Source organism: Patagioenas fasciata, chromosome 7 (genome assembly GCF_037038585.1).
Source record: "Patagioenas fasciata isolate bPatFas1 chromosome 7, bPatFas1.hap1, whole genome shotgun sequence".
Taxonomy (NCBI): Eukaryota; Metazoa; Chordata; class Aves; order Columbiformes; family Columbidae; genus Patagioenas; species Patagioenas fasciata.
The window spans coordinates 21,689,148-21,707,647 of record NC_092526.1 but is presented as its reverse complement, the minus strand read 5'-3'; the positions used below and the strand labels follow the sequence as shown (position 1 = coordinate 21,707,647).

Genomic DNA, 18,500 nt, shown 5'->3' with positions numbered 1-18,500 from the left:
CAGCTCCCTCAGCCTTTCCTCACATGGGAGATGCTCCACTCCCTTAATCATCTTTGTTGCCCTGTGCTGGACTCTCTCCATCAGCTCCCTGTCCTTCTTGAACCGAGGGGCAATGAACTGATTAGGCTATGGTTTATCATTCAATATCTCTCAACGCAAGGACCACAGATTTCCAAGACCAAATGACTGATTTACAATCAAGTAAATTTACCCAGTCTCTGGGTTTTAGAAAGGCCTGTTAAACTGCTTATGTCTCTTCTTTCTCAGAAACATCAGCAGCTCCTTCCCTCTAGCATCATGTGAATGACTTGTGTTCAGTAGATTCATTAACTCCATATTCTCTGGCCGAGCAACATCCAGTTCAGAAAATAACGCTGAATGCTTGATACAGCCATTCACTACTTGTTCCTACAGCTGAGTAGTTGATTGCTTAATGGTAATGCTTCTGCTCCATTACTGAATGATCAATCCTACGATTGGAAAACAGTAAATACTACACAAAAACATAGAGGAAGCCATAATGATCATATAAACATACCATCATAAAGACAACAGCATATCCTGAATCAAATTTATAACTTTTTTCAGATTGAGAATTGTATTAAAGCTAGTAATAGTAGCCATGACAAGGGTTCAGGTGAACTGAGGTTATCACTCATGACACCTCAAATATAAAAGGCTACAAGGCTATGAAGCTATTATGATGATTATTTCTCAATCACATATCTTTCTTGCACATTAATGTTTTCTCCAGTTACACCAGTGCACTGCATGTCTTCATTTACTTGGCTTATGTCAATGTACAGGCACATGCTCTTGACCTTCTCCAGAGCACAAGTCGTTCTTTTCAGCTGATTTTGCATAATTTCTGAGGTAACAAAAAATGAGGCAAAGCTATGGGAAAGAGGTGAAAAGGGTGGAAGAAGAAGAAGTGTAATGGCAAAATAGGTCGGCAATGGCTTTTTTTTTTTTTTATGTGAAGATCCTCTACATGGAGAACTACACCAGTACAGCACCGCAGATATGAATTCACGTCTTAAATTTTTCCACTATGACTTCTCTACACACTAAAAGATGTAATAAGTCAAATTCGATACCTTATTCATAAAAATATTTTTAAACATTTTTTACATTGCATTATATCTGAAATTAATCAATGAAAATTTCCCTGGACTATTCCTAGTTTTCTGCCTAATCTAATTAAGGTTTTCAAGCTTGAAATTAACACTCTTCAGATATTTACTTCTTCTAAACAAACACAGCTTTATATTAGTTCACTCTTAAGCATGTACAAATTCTTCACACATTGGCTGAAGGTCACTGACCTTCCAAATCCTTGTATTAAGATGCAGAATTTCCACTTGTTGCTTCTAGTGAAGGAACCATGGGGACAGGCTAGCTACTGAATACAATGTGCTCACTGCTGGTCTCACATTGACATTTCTCCATTAGAGTTTAGCTATCCCTTTAGTCTTTATCTCTGATAGTCCCTGCTCTCAGTAAAGAATTAGATTATACAATGTTTGTAGAACTTTCTGTACTTAAACATAGAATATATTTTATTGAATGGAGTTTTAAAACAACAGCCATGTTAGAGAATTCTTACCTTTTCACAAACTCTTCAAAGAGGATGCGATGAGAATACCCTTTCTGACGTATTTTGACAGTTTCCAGAATGCCAGTGTATCGTAGCTGCAGTAGAACTCTCTCATGAGAAAACATCAGTGCTTCTCGATCATCATTAGGTTTAATGCAGCGGATGAAGTGAGGCTGTCCAACAACCATTTTGGATAAAAGATCCATGAGGGAATACTAGTAAGGAAAATTAAAAATTATGCACAGACTTGACAAAAACCAGTAATGTAACTACTTAAGCAGGAGATATGTAAACAGCATGTAATGCTTGAATACGTTTTAATCTGTAACGTTAATCTGCATTGACGTTTTATTTATTTTTTAAGCTTTAGGTTAAAAACCATAATATATTAAAAGTTTTCAATTGTAAAAAAAAATAAAATATACTATTTCTTATTCCTTACTTGTTACACCTTTCTCTTTATTTCTCCTCATACTACATTTCTGTAGTTGAAGAAGGTCCATATTAAAAAACCAAACAAATAAAAACCAACAACCCACATTGAAAAATATCCTAACTACAATTCTACTGTAGGCACATTTGACTAATCAAATATACCCAACAGAAGAACAAGCTCTTCTGTGAAACAAACAATCACAGAAAATCAGGGGGAAAGGGTTGCAAGAAGTCATCAGTTCAGTCCTCTGCCTATAGAGAACACTACATGTACCTGTACCACTTCAGGCACATCTCTGTTTAATGCATTTTTCAGGATCACTGAGGTTATAGAGTGCACAATCTCCCTGGACAAACTACTGAAGTGCTATGTTATCATGACTATTCATAACATTATCAACATTTAACCTAAATCTTCCTGCTGAAATATAGGACCATTACTTTTTCTTCTTTGTACCATAGACATGGAAAACAATTTATTCCATTGCATTTTACAATAAAATGAGAAAAGTGTGATCAGATCATGTAGATCTGCTTTTCCAATGACTCCTCTGGGTACTGATACTTCAGCTTCATCTTCACCTCATTATGCCACCGTATGATCAGTATTTGTTGCAAACACACTCAATCTCAAAATCATGTATAATTCCAAGCTGACTGTGGTCACTTTGCTGTAGGCTGCATCCATATTATGGTGTACTTTCACACTCATTCCCCCACTCCAGGTTTTGTTTTGGTTTGGGTATTTTTTACAGTTCCTGCACAGCTACATCTGTGTAGTTCTTTGCAAGACCTCTCTAAATCAATACTTGTATTAACAGACACAATGATGCCTCTAGGTTCCCAAGTTTGGATGTGTGCCCTTGTACCCTCCGCACTGGGGCAACATCTCAGTATTTATCAGCTTCCTCTATGCCTTTCCTTACACTATTTTGCACAGCACAGAAACAGGTATTCCTGCACAGCACGAAGCTTTGACCCACACTGGTGAGCATTCTGCATGGGACAAGTGCAGCTCAAAACTTTTTCACTCTGCAGTGACTGCAAGAGAAAGACATTAACCAACAGGCTTGGATTAGCATGTGGGTTTCCTGACTCCTAAAGCTTCCAGTTTCAATATTCTCAATGCCTTTTCCTTACCTGTTTGATTTAAACACACATGCAGAATATACATTACCTCCAGAGAGGATTACTACTGATAAAATGGCAATCCACATGATTTATAACAATACTTCCAAAAGACAGATTGTTTTTACTTACTATCACATATGACAAACCTTAAGCTTTAAAAATAGGTATGCCTAAGCTTGTGAAAAAATATGAAGGCTTTAGTAACAACAGCTATTTCATTTGCACAAAATCAGTTTTCTGTTCTAGACGTCTAGCATTTATAATGGAAATAAACTAGATTCTAAATCCTGTTATCAACATGCTCAGTGAACTTATGTACAGTAAATTAAGTACGAGGAAACAAGAAAAGGAGCAAAAGAAAATCTATAAGGCTACAAAGGTTGCACAACAGAATAAAAAAATTCTCTTATTATTCTCTTTGATCTCATAATCCCACAAATACTTTGGATATATCCATTGTTCTTATCACCAAAATGTTTGTGTACAGTTAACTTTTGTACCCTAAAATAGGAAGCCATAGTTTGCCGCTTCATGTTCGTTGTTTCCTCAGGGTGTCGCATAACCTCCATCGTATCAACCTGGAAGGCAAAACTCAGATGTTAGAGCTGTTCCAGGAACACTGCAGACTCATGCCACCTCACTCGTGAAAGCTGGGTTCAGGTTTTGGTACGGCCATTCCTTCAGGCATGAAGACTGCAGAGAACTTTATCAGAGATAGGAAGAGCAGCTTCTAACAGATGCAGGACACAAACTGATTTCAAAAAGATCTGCAAGTGTTCCAAAGGATTTCACACTTTTGTTATGAAAGTGTAACACCAGGCCAATGAAGCCGCTGTCAAGGCGCAATACCTTATGAACTGGTTTCTAAGAAGTGTTCTTCTTATCTCCACTACAATGAACTCCATTGGGTCTTACTTTCAATATAATAAGAGTTAAAATTTTTGTAATGTCCAGGAAGTAAATTAGCAAAGAGCTGCCTCATTTTGCTCATGTTTGGAAAAAACGTTGTTGTCGGATAACAAGTAGCCAAGTAGGTAATCTCAAATGCATAAGTCTTTTCCTTTCTGCTGTTGTGGTTACTATTAATTACTTTACACTGCCATTTTGATGCCAAGAATTTCAGCAATCTTACTCTGCTAAACTTCCATAGCTTCAAATATCACTTTTTCAGCATTTCAGAAGAGTTATTTTTAGAGGGTATACACGGACAGCAAACATATTGCTCCTTGTATATTTTAGTTATATTGTCAGTACAGCTGTTCTTATCAAAATGAAACCAGAATTTATGAACGAGTATAACCATGGCTACCAATCACAAGCAGATTGTGTTGCTGTATTTCAGCTCAACAAAATTAAAGAAAATCAACCAGCATCCTGTTTGCGTGGAGCATTAACAACATTTTAGCATTCACTTGCTTTGTGGCAGTTTACCATCTGCTCTGACCAGGTGGCATTTGTATAAACCAGATAATGCTGTTGTCAGCACCTGTGCGATACTTCCTGGACTTTGCTCCATACGATCATTTCCAGCACTCACTGACTTAAGACCACTCTTCTGAACACTAAAAGTAATTGCTGAAAGATTACAGTTCTCAATAAAGTAACTGTGTCTCTTACCTTCAGGAGATATTTTGGAGACTGCATGCAAAACAGAAAGGAAATGAAGCACTAAGTAGTAATAGATCAAGAAAATGGATTTTGTATTGAGGAAAAAATCGAAAAGAAACTTGTGAAGACAAGATTCAGAATACAGATGGTGCAAAGGGAGACAGATTTCCATAAGGGTGATCATAAAAACTTCAGTATGTTTTTGTAATCTCTGATGTTCTAGCCCAGAGTGGTGTTCATGCATTAGTATGCATCTCAAACTAACACAAGGTGGGGTGTGTGTCTGGAGAAAAGCAGTTTGATTTCTGTTTTAAGGATGTTAACAGAAAACTCTGTAATATATCGCAGGAAAAAAGCCTTATCAGCACAGATAACATCAAATATCTTAAGAGGTCACCTGACAAAGTAAACACCAATGACCCAACCAGCACAGCAGGCGTGGCCACGGGGAAGGATAGAAGGATATGGGAATATTTCAAAACTATCTTGGCAAGACAACTTCTTTTTGAGAATCAATATCTAAATCTCTAGTAAAGGTCAGGTGGAAGACAAAAGTCATATCAGTGAATACTGACAGGAAGGTCGAACACCAAGAGCAAAAGCAAATAGTTTGAGGACTGCACTGAAGCCCAAATGTCCATGAATTTAACTTTCTAAAGTGGATTCCTGTCTGTCTGGAAAAGCAGAGACTCTTAGTGATTTTGTTGGAGGTTCAGCACTCATAATCTCTCAGTCATATCTGGAATATCTGCTGGTCAATAAAGGGTGAGCTTATGCTCTACCTTTATGGCAGGAGGTTACTGTAAGCATCTCCTTTTCACAGCTGCTTATTTTCACCAAACCTGTAGAATCTTACGACCTTTGAGACGGCCACTCTGTCAAATACGGTTTGCTACAGCCTGCTGGGTTCAAAGGGTTTTGTTTTGGTTTGGGTTTTTTTAGGGGGAAGGGAACGAACACACAGAAAGACAGATGGTCAGGAACACAGAGGAGATGTAATACACTTTTCCTCAGAGAACCAGAGTAAAACCAGTATCGCGACATTCCTTTTTCTACGGATGGAGTTGTAAATTCAGATTTGTGCAATCTATAAGTACTAGGATCAATTTCCAAATCTTTTTGACAAGAAATATTTGAAGTTTCCATTTAAAAATTCTGTTAGATCCTGAAGTTAGGAAGATTTTCCTGTAAGAATTTTTAGAAGTTTGGCCTCTGGTTAATTTGTAACATTGTGTGTCTATGTAGCCATGCAGTTTTATGGTAGGGCAATAATCACATGTACAACAGGCAATAGGCTTTACCACAATTGGCTTGTCAAAAAACGACAGAACATAGTAAGAATGTCATGATATAGTCTTGCATTTTAAATCAGTAGCTACTCTTTTTAAACTAAAACAAAGAATATTTTAACTGTTAAGTCACATTTTTACATGACAGTAGTAGTTATGTACAACATACATTCATAGGATTACAACTAAAATGGAAAACAGCTTCACCTAGGGAAGACAAACTGTTCCATCACTAAAACAATTTCTTATGATAGTTTTGAAACAATATTAAAAGAAAGATTTAGGACATCATGTCACATTATGAAGTCACTGGAAATTATTACTTTCACAGATTGACCACATCTGCTGGTGGCATGGTATGCAATACTGTAAAACCAAAAAATATGTTAAGTAAAAAAGCTCATAAATCAAATAGTAAACGAAAATTTCCAAACAAAATTATTAAATCTGGATTTTTTTAACAATTTGTAAAATAGTAATTCAAAATTTTTTTTTACTGAAGTTGTTTAAATTAGAAGTTTGATGAAATTATAAGAAAAACATTTTTTTTTAGCTAAAAACTATTTCAAAGGGAACACTACCAACCTTGATACACCCAGCACTGAGCTGTGGAGGCAAAGACCTGGATGCTGCTGTCACTTTGGCTCTTGCCTGTGCCTGAATAGTGCTGCGCTTAGATGTGTCTTTTAGCTCCTTCTTTAAAAATTTGAAGGGTGACTAAATCCCACTTAAACACTACTTAGTATAACTGATTGTGTTTATTAAAGCTTTAAAAGAGCTCCTCCATTCCATTCCAGTTGTATCAATAAAATGCATGTTTAGAAAGCTCATGCTGAATATAGGTGGATGTGGAAGACAATGTATGTATAACACAAGAAAATTGGAAAGGCTGTTATCTGTCCTTCAGCACTGAATTTATACCAGAGAGGAAATAAATCTCTGAAATCCACATCTGTATTTGCAGGTACAGTGAAGGATATAGATGTCTGGGTGACATGAATTACTGTACCAACATTTGAGCACGAGTTCCTAATAACAAGAGAGAATAAAAAGAAATAGAAAAACCAGAACATAAAATTGCGTAGACTTTGGAACAGTTGCTGTTACCTCACTTGTTTTTTTAATATTATTTTTTGCTTTGGAAGCAAAAAAACCCACCCAAGCCCTTAACTAAGCTAACCCTTAACTAGTAGTACTCAGGAAGCAGGGAAGGGATGTACATTCTATCAGCTTGAGGCACTACAGTTTTCTTCACAAATAAAGTGTACTCAGTTGGCAACACATTCTATGAACCGCCATAAAATTATCCCATCCTTTTGCAATTATGCCGCATACTTTGTGGCAAAATCCAGCAGCGTTTAAATTCTACAGCTCTTCTTTTTAAATAATAGCGGCCTTGCTGGGTTGTTCTTTTCCAGTCATCTATCAGTCACAAATGTCCCCTGTTTTTTTACTTGCAAGTTGAATAAAAAAATGAATGGATAATTTTTTATTTTGCCTTTCATACTGTCAGACATACTATTCAAATTTTACCTAATTGAATCCCTTTCTAGGCCAAAATTGCCAGAGGAAAACCTCGAGCCCATTGAAATCAAAAGGCATGTGGCTATCAATATCAAGGTAACTGAGATTTCACTCCATTAAGATTAAAGATTAATCAGTAGTAAACTGATTCTTCACTGGTTCTACAATAGGGTCTTCACTAAAAATGGACACAGTGCTCCCAGCTGAGGTGCACACTTTCTGATATTAAGACAGACTCTCATTTGGGAAGAACCTCACTACACACCCACATCAGCTAAGCATCGTGTCCATATTCTTGCTGTAATTTTATAAGAACAATTGCCTGTCTTCAAAGGGAACACTACTAACCTTGATACGCCCAGCACTGAGCTGTGGAGGCAAAGACCTGGATGCTGCTGTCACTCTGGTTCTTGCCTGTGCCAAGTTACCTGTTCAAAAAGAAAGAAATATATACTGCAAAAACTGTTCAAGAAGCTTAGCAGGGAAAAAAATTATATGGTGGAAAATAAGCTTGTATAATGGTACTAAAAATAGCAGACACGACCACACTTCTTCCACACCCCACTCATTACCAATTGTGCCTGCAGTACATTCAGCACGGGCATGACAGAGTGCAGTGTTGATTTAAAAGGGAGGAAAAAGTCAGTGATAAGGTGGTATGTCACTGACCTTAGCTACTGAGCTGATGAAAACAAGGACAGCACAAAGGCATACAGCTCAATCACTACCAATGAATTTCTCTCTGACTCACTGAGAGATTTAAAAGAGAAGAAGACAGCAGAAACAATCTTGTTTCTATGAAATCATGCGGATCCTGAAGTGTTTGAACAACATCTTAAGCCCAAAACTAATGAAAGAGATGAGAAAATGATAAGACAGTATCTTTTTTTGACCTTTTGACATATAGGCCTGCTTAGTCCCCAATCTTATTGTCACTTCGCGTTTTTAAAGACTGACTCAATTCCTCAGGCAAAAACATATTGTGGTGTCTGAAAGACTGAAAGACAAGTGCCTTTTAAAAACGTACAGTATGACGTGTCCTAAACTTTTTCCTCTGTACTTGTAGAAAGCCAAAGTCATCACAAAATAGCTTTTAAAAAAAAAGGCTCGGAGAGGAAGTGATATGGGACCGTGCATATGCAAGACACTCTGTATATTTCAAAGTTTTAGCAAGTCTAGCACAAGATGTCCAAATGTTTTCTCTGGCTATATCTTCAGAGGCTAAACTGTGATTAATAGCATTGAAAGAACCCTTTGAAGCAGGATTGGTGACATCAAAGCCCTAATCCATGGGTGGCAGGATTTTTATAATGAGTGGGAAGCATTTTAACACATTTCAAAGGATTTACGGCATGAATAAACAATAGGCCTCTGCAGATGTACCACACACCTTTCAGAACCAGAACACATAAATAAGTGTCCATTTTAATTTAAATGTAAATAAAGTGTTAACACTTCTTTCAGATGCTAAGTGCCTTGTTTGCATCAATTCCAGTAAAGCTGTTTGCTTTACAGAAAGTCAGTAACTCTAAACAGTCTTCAGAGTTTTTCTAAACTATAGATTACATAACTAGTAAAGAGGCAGGATGGGAAAAACGAAAACCGAGAACACTAAATCGTTGGTAATTATTCTGTAAGGGAGCAGAGCAAACCCAGTGTCCACATAACACTGCAAGGAACTCTTGCTCTTACTTTTCTCCAAACGAGAAAAATATCAATCACCTGAAAACAGTCTGGGGGCCAGCACTCAAACACAGTCATGACTTTCTTTGGAGCAATTCAAACAGTCTGTATTAATTTTAAAAAGTATTTTTCTTTTAGGCTGCTGGCACTGGGATTGACACAATGCTGCAAAACTGGCATTTCACTTCCAGATGGAACAGCACGTGTTACCTGACAGTCTCAGTCACGGTGCAGAACACAAGGTATGTCCGCGTATCCAGAAACGGCTTTAGGCTGTAATGTGTACGTTAATGTGAACTTCAACTCTCTTTTCAAAATCTTGTGTCTCTATATACACACCTGGTACAAACAGTATATACATGTATATCTCTAAGGTTAAAAAGAGGATTTTAGTGAGCAAGTAGCTAGTGAATTTATTGTTTTCTTTGCTGCAATTTTGATATTTTTCTATGTTAGAAATTACTATTTTGTGCCTTTTTTGGATAAAGCAGACAACCTGGAAAGGTTGTTTTTAGCTAGGCTTCAAATCAGTAATTCTAAAGTGTGAAAGCCTTGTACAGGAGAACTGATGATAAAAGAGGAGAGTTGGGAGAAGGAAGAAATTTAAATCAGAATTTTAAAAATTACTAAAAATTTGTTGCATTTTATAAAAATTACAAAACTCTGATAACCAAATAAAAGTTAGAATGGTAAGATAGTTGCTCATGGTTCACCACACTCACTGCTGGCATTAGGTTTCTAGGATTCAAAATTAATATCCCTGACCTCTCCCTTAGTTCCTCATGCAAAACTGAAACTATAATTAACATCTCTGGTCTCGCAAACCAAGCAAATAAACAAACATTTTTATTAATCAAAAATCTTTATAAATACTTTGCAAACAAACAAACCAAAACAAAATAACCAGTGGTCAGATCCTACTTAAAAAAATTAAATACATACTGGGATGTTGTTCATTTGTTACTTCCTTCTAGAAATGAATTCTTATCAGTGCTTGTTTCATGTGTCAAGTGAATTCCTATGTAACTACTAGCTGCTGAATTGTAGCATCAGATGAAATCCATGCAAAATGTTGTTAAGATTTTCTTTTCCAGATCAAACACAAAATGATACTTCAATAAAAGTTCATGAATTGGTCATCTCAAGTAGTTCATGTTCAGGAGAATATCTACCTATCTTTAACATGTCTAAGCCATGAAAACTAATAAATAGAACAACCGTGGTCTAAAAACTAGTCTACATAATGTTTAATCCAGAGTTAGCATGGTGTTTATACTCAGTAAACATTTGGTACCTGTCCCTGCATTCAATTTTCATTTACAAGGTCATTTATTACTTTACACATGAAAAATAATTAAATGTTGTTCCACTTTGAGAAGAACATCAATATTTGAAGAACAAACGTTTTTAGATAATAACATAGCCAGTTAAAACTGCCATGGGTCCCTTGAAAGGTTAAACTGGTTAAAGGTTAAAAGATTGCACTGTGCCTTTCACAAGTCAAGCTTCATACCTATTATATGGTCAACACTTTAGAGAAAATGTAGACTTAAATAACACACTACCTATATTAAAATCCAACTCCATAGGAGATCTCGCATTTCTGCAAACATATTCTTCACTGATGTCTCATTTCAGCCAGGTGAGAAAGACCATACTGTCCAAGTACCTTATCTCTTCTACTATGCAAAGTCAAGCAGGAGACATTTTGAAACTATTTCAAGTATTTACACAGCTTAGAAAGAAGAACTGGGTTGTCTTTTTTTTCAGGCTGAAGTTTGGCAGTGGTCTCTAGATCTAAGAAAGGACTAGTCAGCATTCCTGCCTTCTCACTTGCATCCCTGACACTTACTCACTGCATTATCTGGTCACATTAATGACTTGTCCAGCCTTTGACTTCCCACACTCATTGGGAAAACTATACTCTGGCTGGATGTTCTGATGCTACTTATGGTTTGTCAGTCCTTCATTATTATTAGGTGATGGGTTCTATAAGTAGTATCAAGCAAATACTAGTAATATTAGCAATGTGTTTATAACCTCATTTTGGTTAAGACTGCAATAGATCACTCCTCCTAACGTAACAGCATGGCAGGCAAGAATGACATTAAGCTTTGATACAACGTTTAGTTTGTGAAGTGCAAATGACTTACAGGGAGTGAGCCTAATGACAATGTCACCTTACTGTACAAGCTGTACCAGGGATATTACTCTTATACAGAGGACAGAGTACAAGCTCTTATCCTCATATTTTTTATTAATTTCTTTCATGCTTCTGGTTCAGATAAAGATGGGTTACTTGAAACACCATGTAGATACAGTCTACACTGCATTCATAGTTCATTGACACCACTTCTAATCACAGCTAAGCACTCGCACCCCAGAAGAGGTACAGAATCAGACAATGTCTTTGACATACACAGATTCTTCTCCGTCTTGCCTTTCAGTACATTTTATCTAGCCTAAGGAAGTTGACTGCTTATCTCCATAATGCATTTTCATCTTTTGCTACTGTAAGACTAAGCTTTTCTTAGCTCAACTATAAATGAATAAATGTACTTTTTTTTTTATTGGGTACTAATTTGAATCTGGTCACTGAATATCAAAACTCTATTCTTTTGAGTCACTGAAGTCATTTAAGCTAATCTTGGGCACTAAAATCCTAAGAATCCAATTTTCTCATACACTACACATTTTACCCAAGAATACATTTACAAAAATACTGCCTGTAGAACACAACTATCAAAGCAGACACACTTCCACTGCTTCTTACTTTGAAAAGAGAATCACTTTACTTCCTATTCAGAATAAATAAATAAAAAATGAGAAATAGTATTTCCAAAAATCAGATCCATATTACAGAACAGAATCTGATAACCACGAAAACTTAGTAACAGTAATGCTCACCTGGGAATAACCTAATTACAAGCAATTGCCTCAGGAGCAAAAATTATGCACTTTCCGGCCCAGATTACTTGAAATGAAAAGTCTATGCCATAGTGAACTGAAAAATTCTGATCCTGATTCTCAATTAGAATAAAGGTTTCTTTAATCTTATTAGCATGAAGAAGACACATCGTATTTACAGATACTTGAAAGCTTTACATTGCTAGACTCGGATTGGAGAACCCAAGAGTAAATTCAGTGCTGCTAGGCCTTCTACTGCAGACATTGCAGATAACTTCAGTGGTCACTTCCCTCATTGGTAAGACACACTTGAAGTCAGTGCAAACACATAGGGTGAAGTTTACAGCAACAAATAAAACTTTGCTTACAAGCATCATCACTCCTATGTTTAAATATTGTTTTAACACAGTAGTTCAGTAGGTTTCTTGTAGAATGCAAGCATAGTAGAACACTGACAGTAGCATAGAGATGAAATGAAGGTCAACTTGCCTACTACATTCCAAAATGTATAAATGTATGATCTCAGTAAGAAAGGTCTTAACTTTTACCCTTATCTAGTAAAGAAGAGATTATAGTATATAATTAGTCAGTGGCAGTGCCCAAGATATTTTTAAAACACAACCTTGAGTATTAATGGCTACTTTAAGCAACGTGCCCAATTTTCTAGCTGAATTGAATCAGACGTGCAGCCATTTACTCAACTGGGACTGTGTTCATAGAAATTAAGACATTTTCTGAAACATTACAGGCAATTACAAGTTATAGTGTTAACAATGCTGGGGTTTTCTACTGCTTGAAGTTCATCGTTTTCTTCAGTCAAGTCTGCAGCCTGGCTAGCTGGAGATGTGACCGACTGGCTGGCAGCTGACTGACAGGCTGGCCACAGCCCGATCTGGTCAGTCTCCCAGCTGCTGCATTACGGAACAAAGTGGCTCAGCTTTTTATGATTTATGTGTTGTCAGAAGACATAAGTAATTTCTTTCAGATATGGTCCCTAGCAACTTCTATCCGCATCTTTGTTTTTGTACAATTTGATGCTGTTGTACGTAATCTGCTCAGGGCAACAAATCTTGGAATGTCTGGGCAACAGCAGATAGTACAGAACGCTGCAGTCTGTGTCGTTAGCAACGCACCTCACCGTCAGCCCAAAGTTTTCTGTTGCCCCAGCAGATGGCCCTGGTTCCCGTACCACATCTGTAACTGACATTAGAAGAAAACTAGAGAGGTGAATTTTCTGTGAAGATTTCATTGTTGAGGAATTCTCCATTAATTTTCAGCATTAACAAAAACTGCCTTATTCTGATTACCTCTGTTCAAGACAGACAACAAATTTATTTCTTCTTCCAGAGGTATGTGGAAGAATACTTCTAAAAACATACACAGGTTGAAAATACTGTTACCACGCACGCTGATTCAGTCCTGGCCTCCCTCATCGTTTTATGTAATTAACATCCTTTCTCTTGAATGTTATGTAAGATTCTGTCCCCTGCCCTCCCCGCCTCCCTGCCCCCCCACCCCCAGCCTTCATATATGCTTTATCTAGAAAAGAAAAAGTTTGATTATGAAGAACATGGTAGTTATCTTAGCATTTTATCTATGCACCCTCACCAACATGAACCAGGAGCAAGCGTTCTGGTAGCTCACACATCAGCATCTTGTTTCTGATGATCACAGGACTGTCCTCAACCACTAATTAAGCTTCACAGTACTCAGTTTAACCTGAGGCCAAAACAATTTTCTACAAGAACAGTGAATAAGCAGGAAACCCAGAACAAGTCAAGAACCATGATTTCCAGCCTACTGTTGGTATTTTCAAAGTATGTACCTCCTCCATACAATGTATAAAACATGCTCTGGTATATATTCCATCATTTAATACCTGGTGCTGAAGCTGTTCCCCACGTAAACAGTCTGACCAAAATCCTACTAAAGCTAGTGAAGATTCCCAATTAATTCCGTGGTAAAAATTCAGGTATAAAGATATCACTGGATATCACTGAAAGTACATAGAACAAAATGGAGGAACACTTTCTCTGACCTCACTATGACTATCAGTCTTATCAGTGTTTTCAGACCCTAAGCTAGACAGGATAAAAACAGTATCAAACCCAGGTTTTGACTCTTCAGGAGAAGACCTGTCTTTTTAAAGTCTTAATTTAGTATGAACCATCATTACAAAACTTCATGAAAGTCCAAGGCCTCTCCATGTTTGAAATCTAGGCATTAATGATGTTGACTACTAACTTAATCAAGTCTCAAAAGCTTCTTAGCTAAATGTTTGCTCCTCTGGATCTCAGCACTTCCATATGCTATCACAGACAGCACAAAAACTGTTACTTTTGTGCTAATTTAAAACATTATTCTTGTTTATATTTGTATCTCCACACTTACTGAAACAAATACCCATTCATACAAACATCCACAAATGCATTTTCTGTCTTTGACACACACTGTCACCTGCTGCCCAGGCAGTTCAGTTATAAGCTCTCCCATGACAATGCAAATCCAGTTGGCATAAGTAAGGCAAAGTCAAATAAAAAGAGAAAAGATAATGCTGGTTTACTAAAGTACTGACCTTTACAGTTCATGGTAGGGTGAAGGAATTTATAAAATGGATAAAACAAAGTACAAAATCATACTAAGACAGCACACACAGAGTACTAAATACTCTGAAACAAATACAGAGACTCCGAGGTTTGTTTTCCACCAACCACACTCATTTCTTAGATATGTTAACCCATAATGCAATTATTTTGCAAGAGCAGGAAATACAAGCATGTTCTTTGTAAAGGACACATCAAAAAACATTATAGATATTCAAATCAGCAAGGTTATCTGAATACTCAACAAATGAATCTGCTCTACAAACTTATTAGCAAATTTAAAAATAATTACTCTTCTAGGATTTGATCTTGAGAGCTGCTGAATGCTTCCAGTGATGCACCAAGCATCTTTGACACAATTTGACCTTACAGCACATGGTGCCTTTAGAAATTGTCTAGTAAACTACTCATTAAAACAACTACTGTATAATGTTCTCTAAATATTGCTCTACGTAAATTCTCTATATGCTGCACGGTGAGATCCCACAGTCTACTAGTTAATATTAAAACCAGTAACATATTCCGTGTAATACATCTTTTGCTTCTTCAATATCAACACATTTTGCATTTAATTAGTATACAATCAAGGGTGAAGATTAATTTTTGTTCTCTACTGTGAGATAATGTTCATTATAGAGTTGAGAAGTTAGGCTAGAAACATGAACATTGAAAAGGTATCTCAACTCTACTGAGAGAAAGGTCAAGAAAAATAAAACTCCAGATATGTTCTGTAGAGAATGGCCTATTATGAATCAAATCAGTAAGCTCATCAAGATCTGTTCCTAAGCCTGCCCACTTGTACTTCTTTTAGGATTCAATTTGCAAGCACTTGGAGACAAAAAAACCCCAAAACCTACGCCCTTTGTCCAGTTTCAGTACAATGTAGTCTGTGAAGTCACATATTAAAAACAGTGGACTTCTGCTTGGGCAACACCCCTCACCAAACACAAACATGATAAATCTAATGTGACCCTTCTCAGCTGTTGTGCTTACTGCCACGTGCAATTTCAGAGATTCACTGGCACTCTTTATTTATAGGGAGTTATTCTCAACTGTAAATAATTGTTATGTCTCATACAAAGCTTTAGCAGGACTGTGACCTTAACTTTGATCTGATAGATGGTTCTGTTTCTGGATGAGTTCCATTTCTAGGGCTATTTTAGGGCATGGTTTGTATCCTACTGCTAGCAAGCCTAGTGAGTATCTGTGTACTGCGTTTGTCCTATCATGCAAAATCTTACGATGTGAAGAAAAAGAAACACTGAACTGTAAAATGTTCAACTGAAAAACTAAATAAAAAGTAATCCAACATTCTACCTTTCAAACTCATTTAAGCTACATTTAATTTAGTTTACTGATGTCCCACATCTGCAACCCAGCAAAGTTCACAATTTTTACGCAGCACAGCTGTGGTTTAAAGCTGCTCTTTGCACACAACACACTGGCAGCAAAGCAAAAACTATTAACTTTTACATGCTTTTAACATATGGACCAGTTAGAAGTAGGAAAGCCTTGTGCCCTGAGTGAAAATATATAGCTTCCATTAAGTTGACCCAAATTCTTATAAAATATAAATTCTGATTCATCTTTAAGTAGAGAGATTATAATTATGCTCTTAGAGGTGAAAATACTAACACAAAAGTACCATTATAAAAATATTTTGTTGTAGGATAAATTAGTAAAATTAAGATGTATTTTGAGTCTTCTGCACTGTTGTGATGCGTGGAATTAAGAGAAAAAATCCACTAAGCCCGAATGGAAATATGTTACATTTCAGTGCATGACACACAGGAAGCCAAGAGACCCACCAGTGGTTGTTGCTTGAGGAAGGGCTTTTGCTCAGTATGAGTGTGCAGCAACAAACATGACAGGTCAAAACATGGTCCCACTGAAAACAATGTCAAAACACCTATGATTTCAACTCATCAAGATTTCATGCTGTGCCCAGTAGTATCTGTTCATGGGACTGAAATGCAAGAAAATCCATTTGTTTCCTTCAGTTTCTGAATGTTCCTGAGGAATCAGCTGCTATCAAAGTTAAAGACAAATTAATATTGAGATAGTACTCCGGTCACCAAGGAGTGGTGAAAAGCAGTTCTTTAAAGTGATTTTGCAAAAGGCCCTAGTTCTTCCGTTATTTAGTGGGCATAAAGAAGCCCTGAAGCATTTTTTCATATTCTCTTTCAGCACACGGTCCATCAGTTGTTTGTATTTTTTTCACATGAGGCATACATTCTTTAAAATGACTTTTTGTCTTATGGTTGTAAGTAGGGCTGAAGACTCAAAGCCACAAAGAGCACAGACTAAAAATCAATACTGAGGAGGGTAAATGATCTTTAAGCAGGCTAATTGTAATTAAAGTGGATTTGAACAAATTTTCCTCCTATTTTGAACAACAACAACAAAAGCCTTGTTCAAACATCACTATCTGAACTCTTCAGTGAAGGCACCATGAACAAGGAGTGTTTACTAGCAATGGATCATATACTACTATACACACACTGAATGTGTGAGCAATACGCAGTGCTACCAAAATTATTAGACAAGATGTTGCTGTAGCAGCAATGGTACCCAGCCCTGTGTTGATTCTATGCAGCCACGCCCAGCCCCTACAGACCTTCGGAGCTAGGACAGTGATGTTTCCACAGCCTCTCTGCTCTGGTGGTGGGAAGGCTGAAGGATTTCCCCTTCTTCTTCCCTTCAGGTGGCAACTCTCCCCTCTCTCTGCAGCAAGGACCTCAGGCAGAGCAGAGCAACCCTGACAAAAGCTCTAAAGGTCTGTGAGCTGTGGAAGGGGAAAAAAAGTCTGCAGAAGTTGTGTTTCAAGAGTAGAGAATCGTGCAGCTTTTCCGAGAAGATGAAGTCCCTCTGGCACACCTCTCTGTCCCACCAGCATGATCTGGTCAGCTAGGGAACATAAGGTGAGAGAGAGAAAAAGTGGAATAGGGAGCTGTGGTCTCAGCCCCAGTGGTGCTTTGCCCAAGCAACTTAAAGGTGATGCTGCAAAAATTCTTGAATATCAGGACAGTAAGTCAAATGGTCTGACTCCTCACTGAGGCCACTGGTGAATGTACCAAGACTCTCAATTTTTCCGATTAGAGCCATCTTCTCTTACAAGGGAGATCACATGATTCTTTTTCTCTCTGATGCTTTAGCTGTAACAGTGATAAACCAAAACTGGAGCCAATCAGGAATGTATTAGATCTGAATGTGCTACTTCTGTCTTGTATCCGGAGTAAGTTTAATCTTTAATTTGAGAATATACAAAATTCTCATCACAAGATGCTGTATCTATAGAAAACAAAATGTGACAAATACGGAAGTAATTGGGAGAACTGGTAGGCTAAACCAGTTTTGAGGTTAAAGGTCCCTAGAAAGTGCAGATTCCAAAATGTGCCAAACATGACAAGTTTCCACTAAAAGATGACAAAATGTGCTGTACACTCTACAAAATTAATGCCAGAACATTTAAGTTCTGGTGTCTCATATCAGTAATTGTGCACTCTCTTAACCGTAAATTACTATTACAAATGTATATTTAACGTCCTGCTCTTAATTTCTGGCCCTTTAAACTACACAGTCTGCTACTGTGAAATGGAAGCAATTGTTAAGAGCGGATAAGTATATTTGATAAATTACAGGGATTAGCATGTTCTTAAATTAGTAAAAGAATTTAGTCTTTTTAATATTTATTTTCTTGCTGCTGCTAAGTTTTTGACAGTG

General features: G+C 37.1%; 1 protein-coding gene across 10 annotated transcripts in view; it reads right to left on the bottom strand.

Moving 5' to 3' along the window:
• The window catches only part of MYO3B (myosin IIIB), a 237,898-nt gene that overhangs the window by 109,993 nt on the left and 109,405 nt on the right, over nucleotides 1-18,500 (bottom strand). For 9 of the 10 annotated variants that reach the window (XM_071811054.1, XM_071811056.1, XM_071811057.1 and 6 more), the window contains exons 25-27: nucleotides 7,933-8,012; nucleotides 3,664-3,741; nucleotides 1,607-1,812 (exon numbers count right to left, since the gene is read on the bottom strand). In XM_071811054.1, the coding sequence (XP_071667155.1) occupies nucleotides 1,607-1,812; nucleotides 3,664-3,741; nucleotides 7,933-8,012 (364 nt within the window). The remainder of the gene's footprint in view (nucleotides 1-1,606; nucleotides 1,813-3,663; nucleotides 3,742-7,932; nucleotides 8,013-18,500) is intronic. The other variant, XM_071811053.1, reaches the window with a different exon arrangement.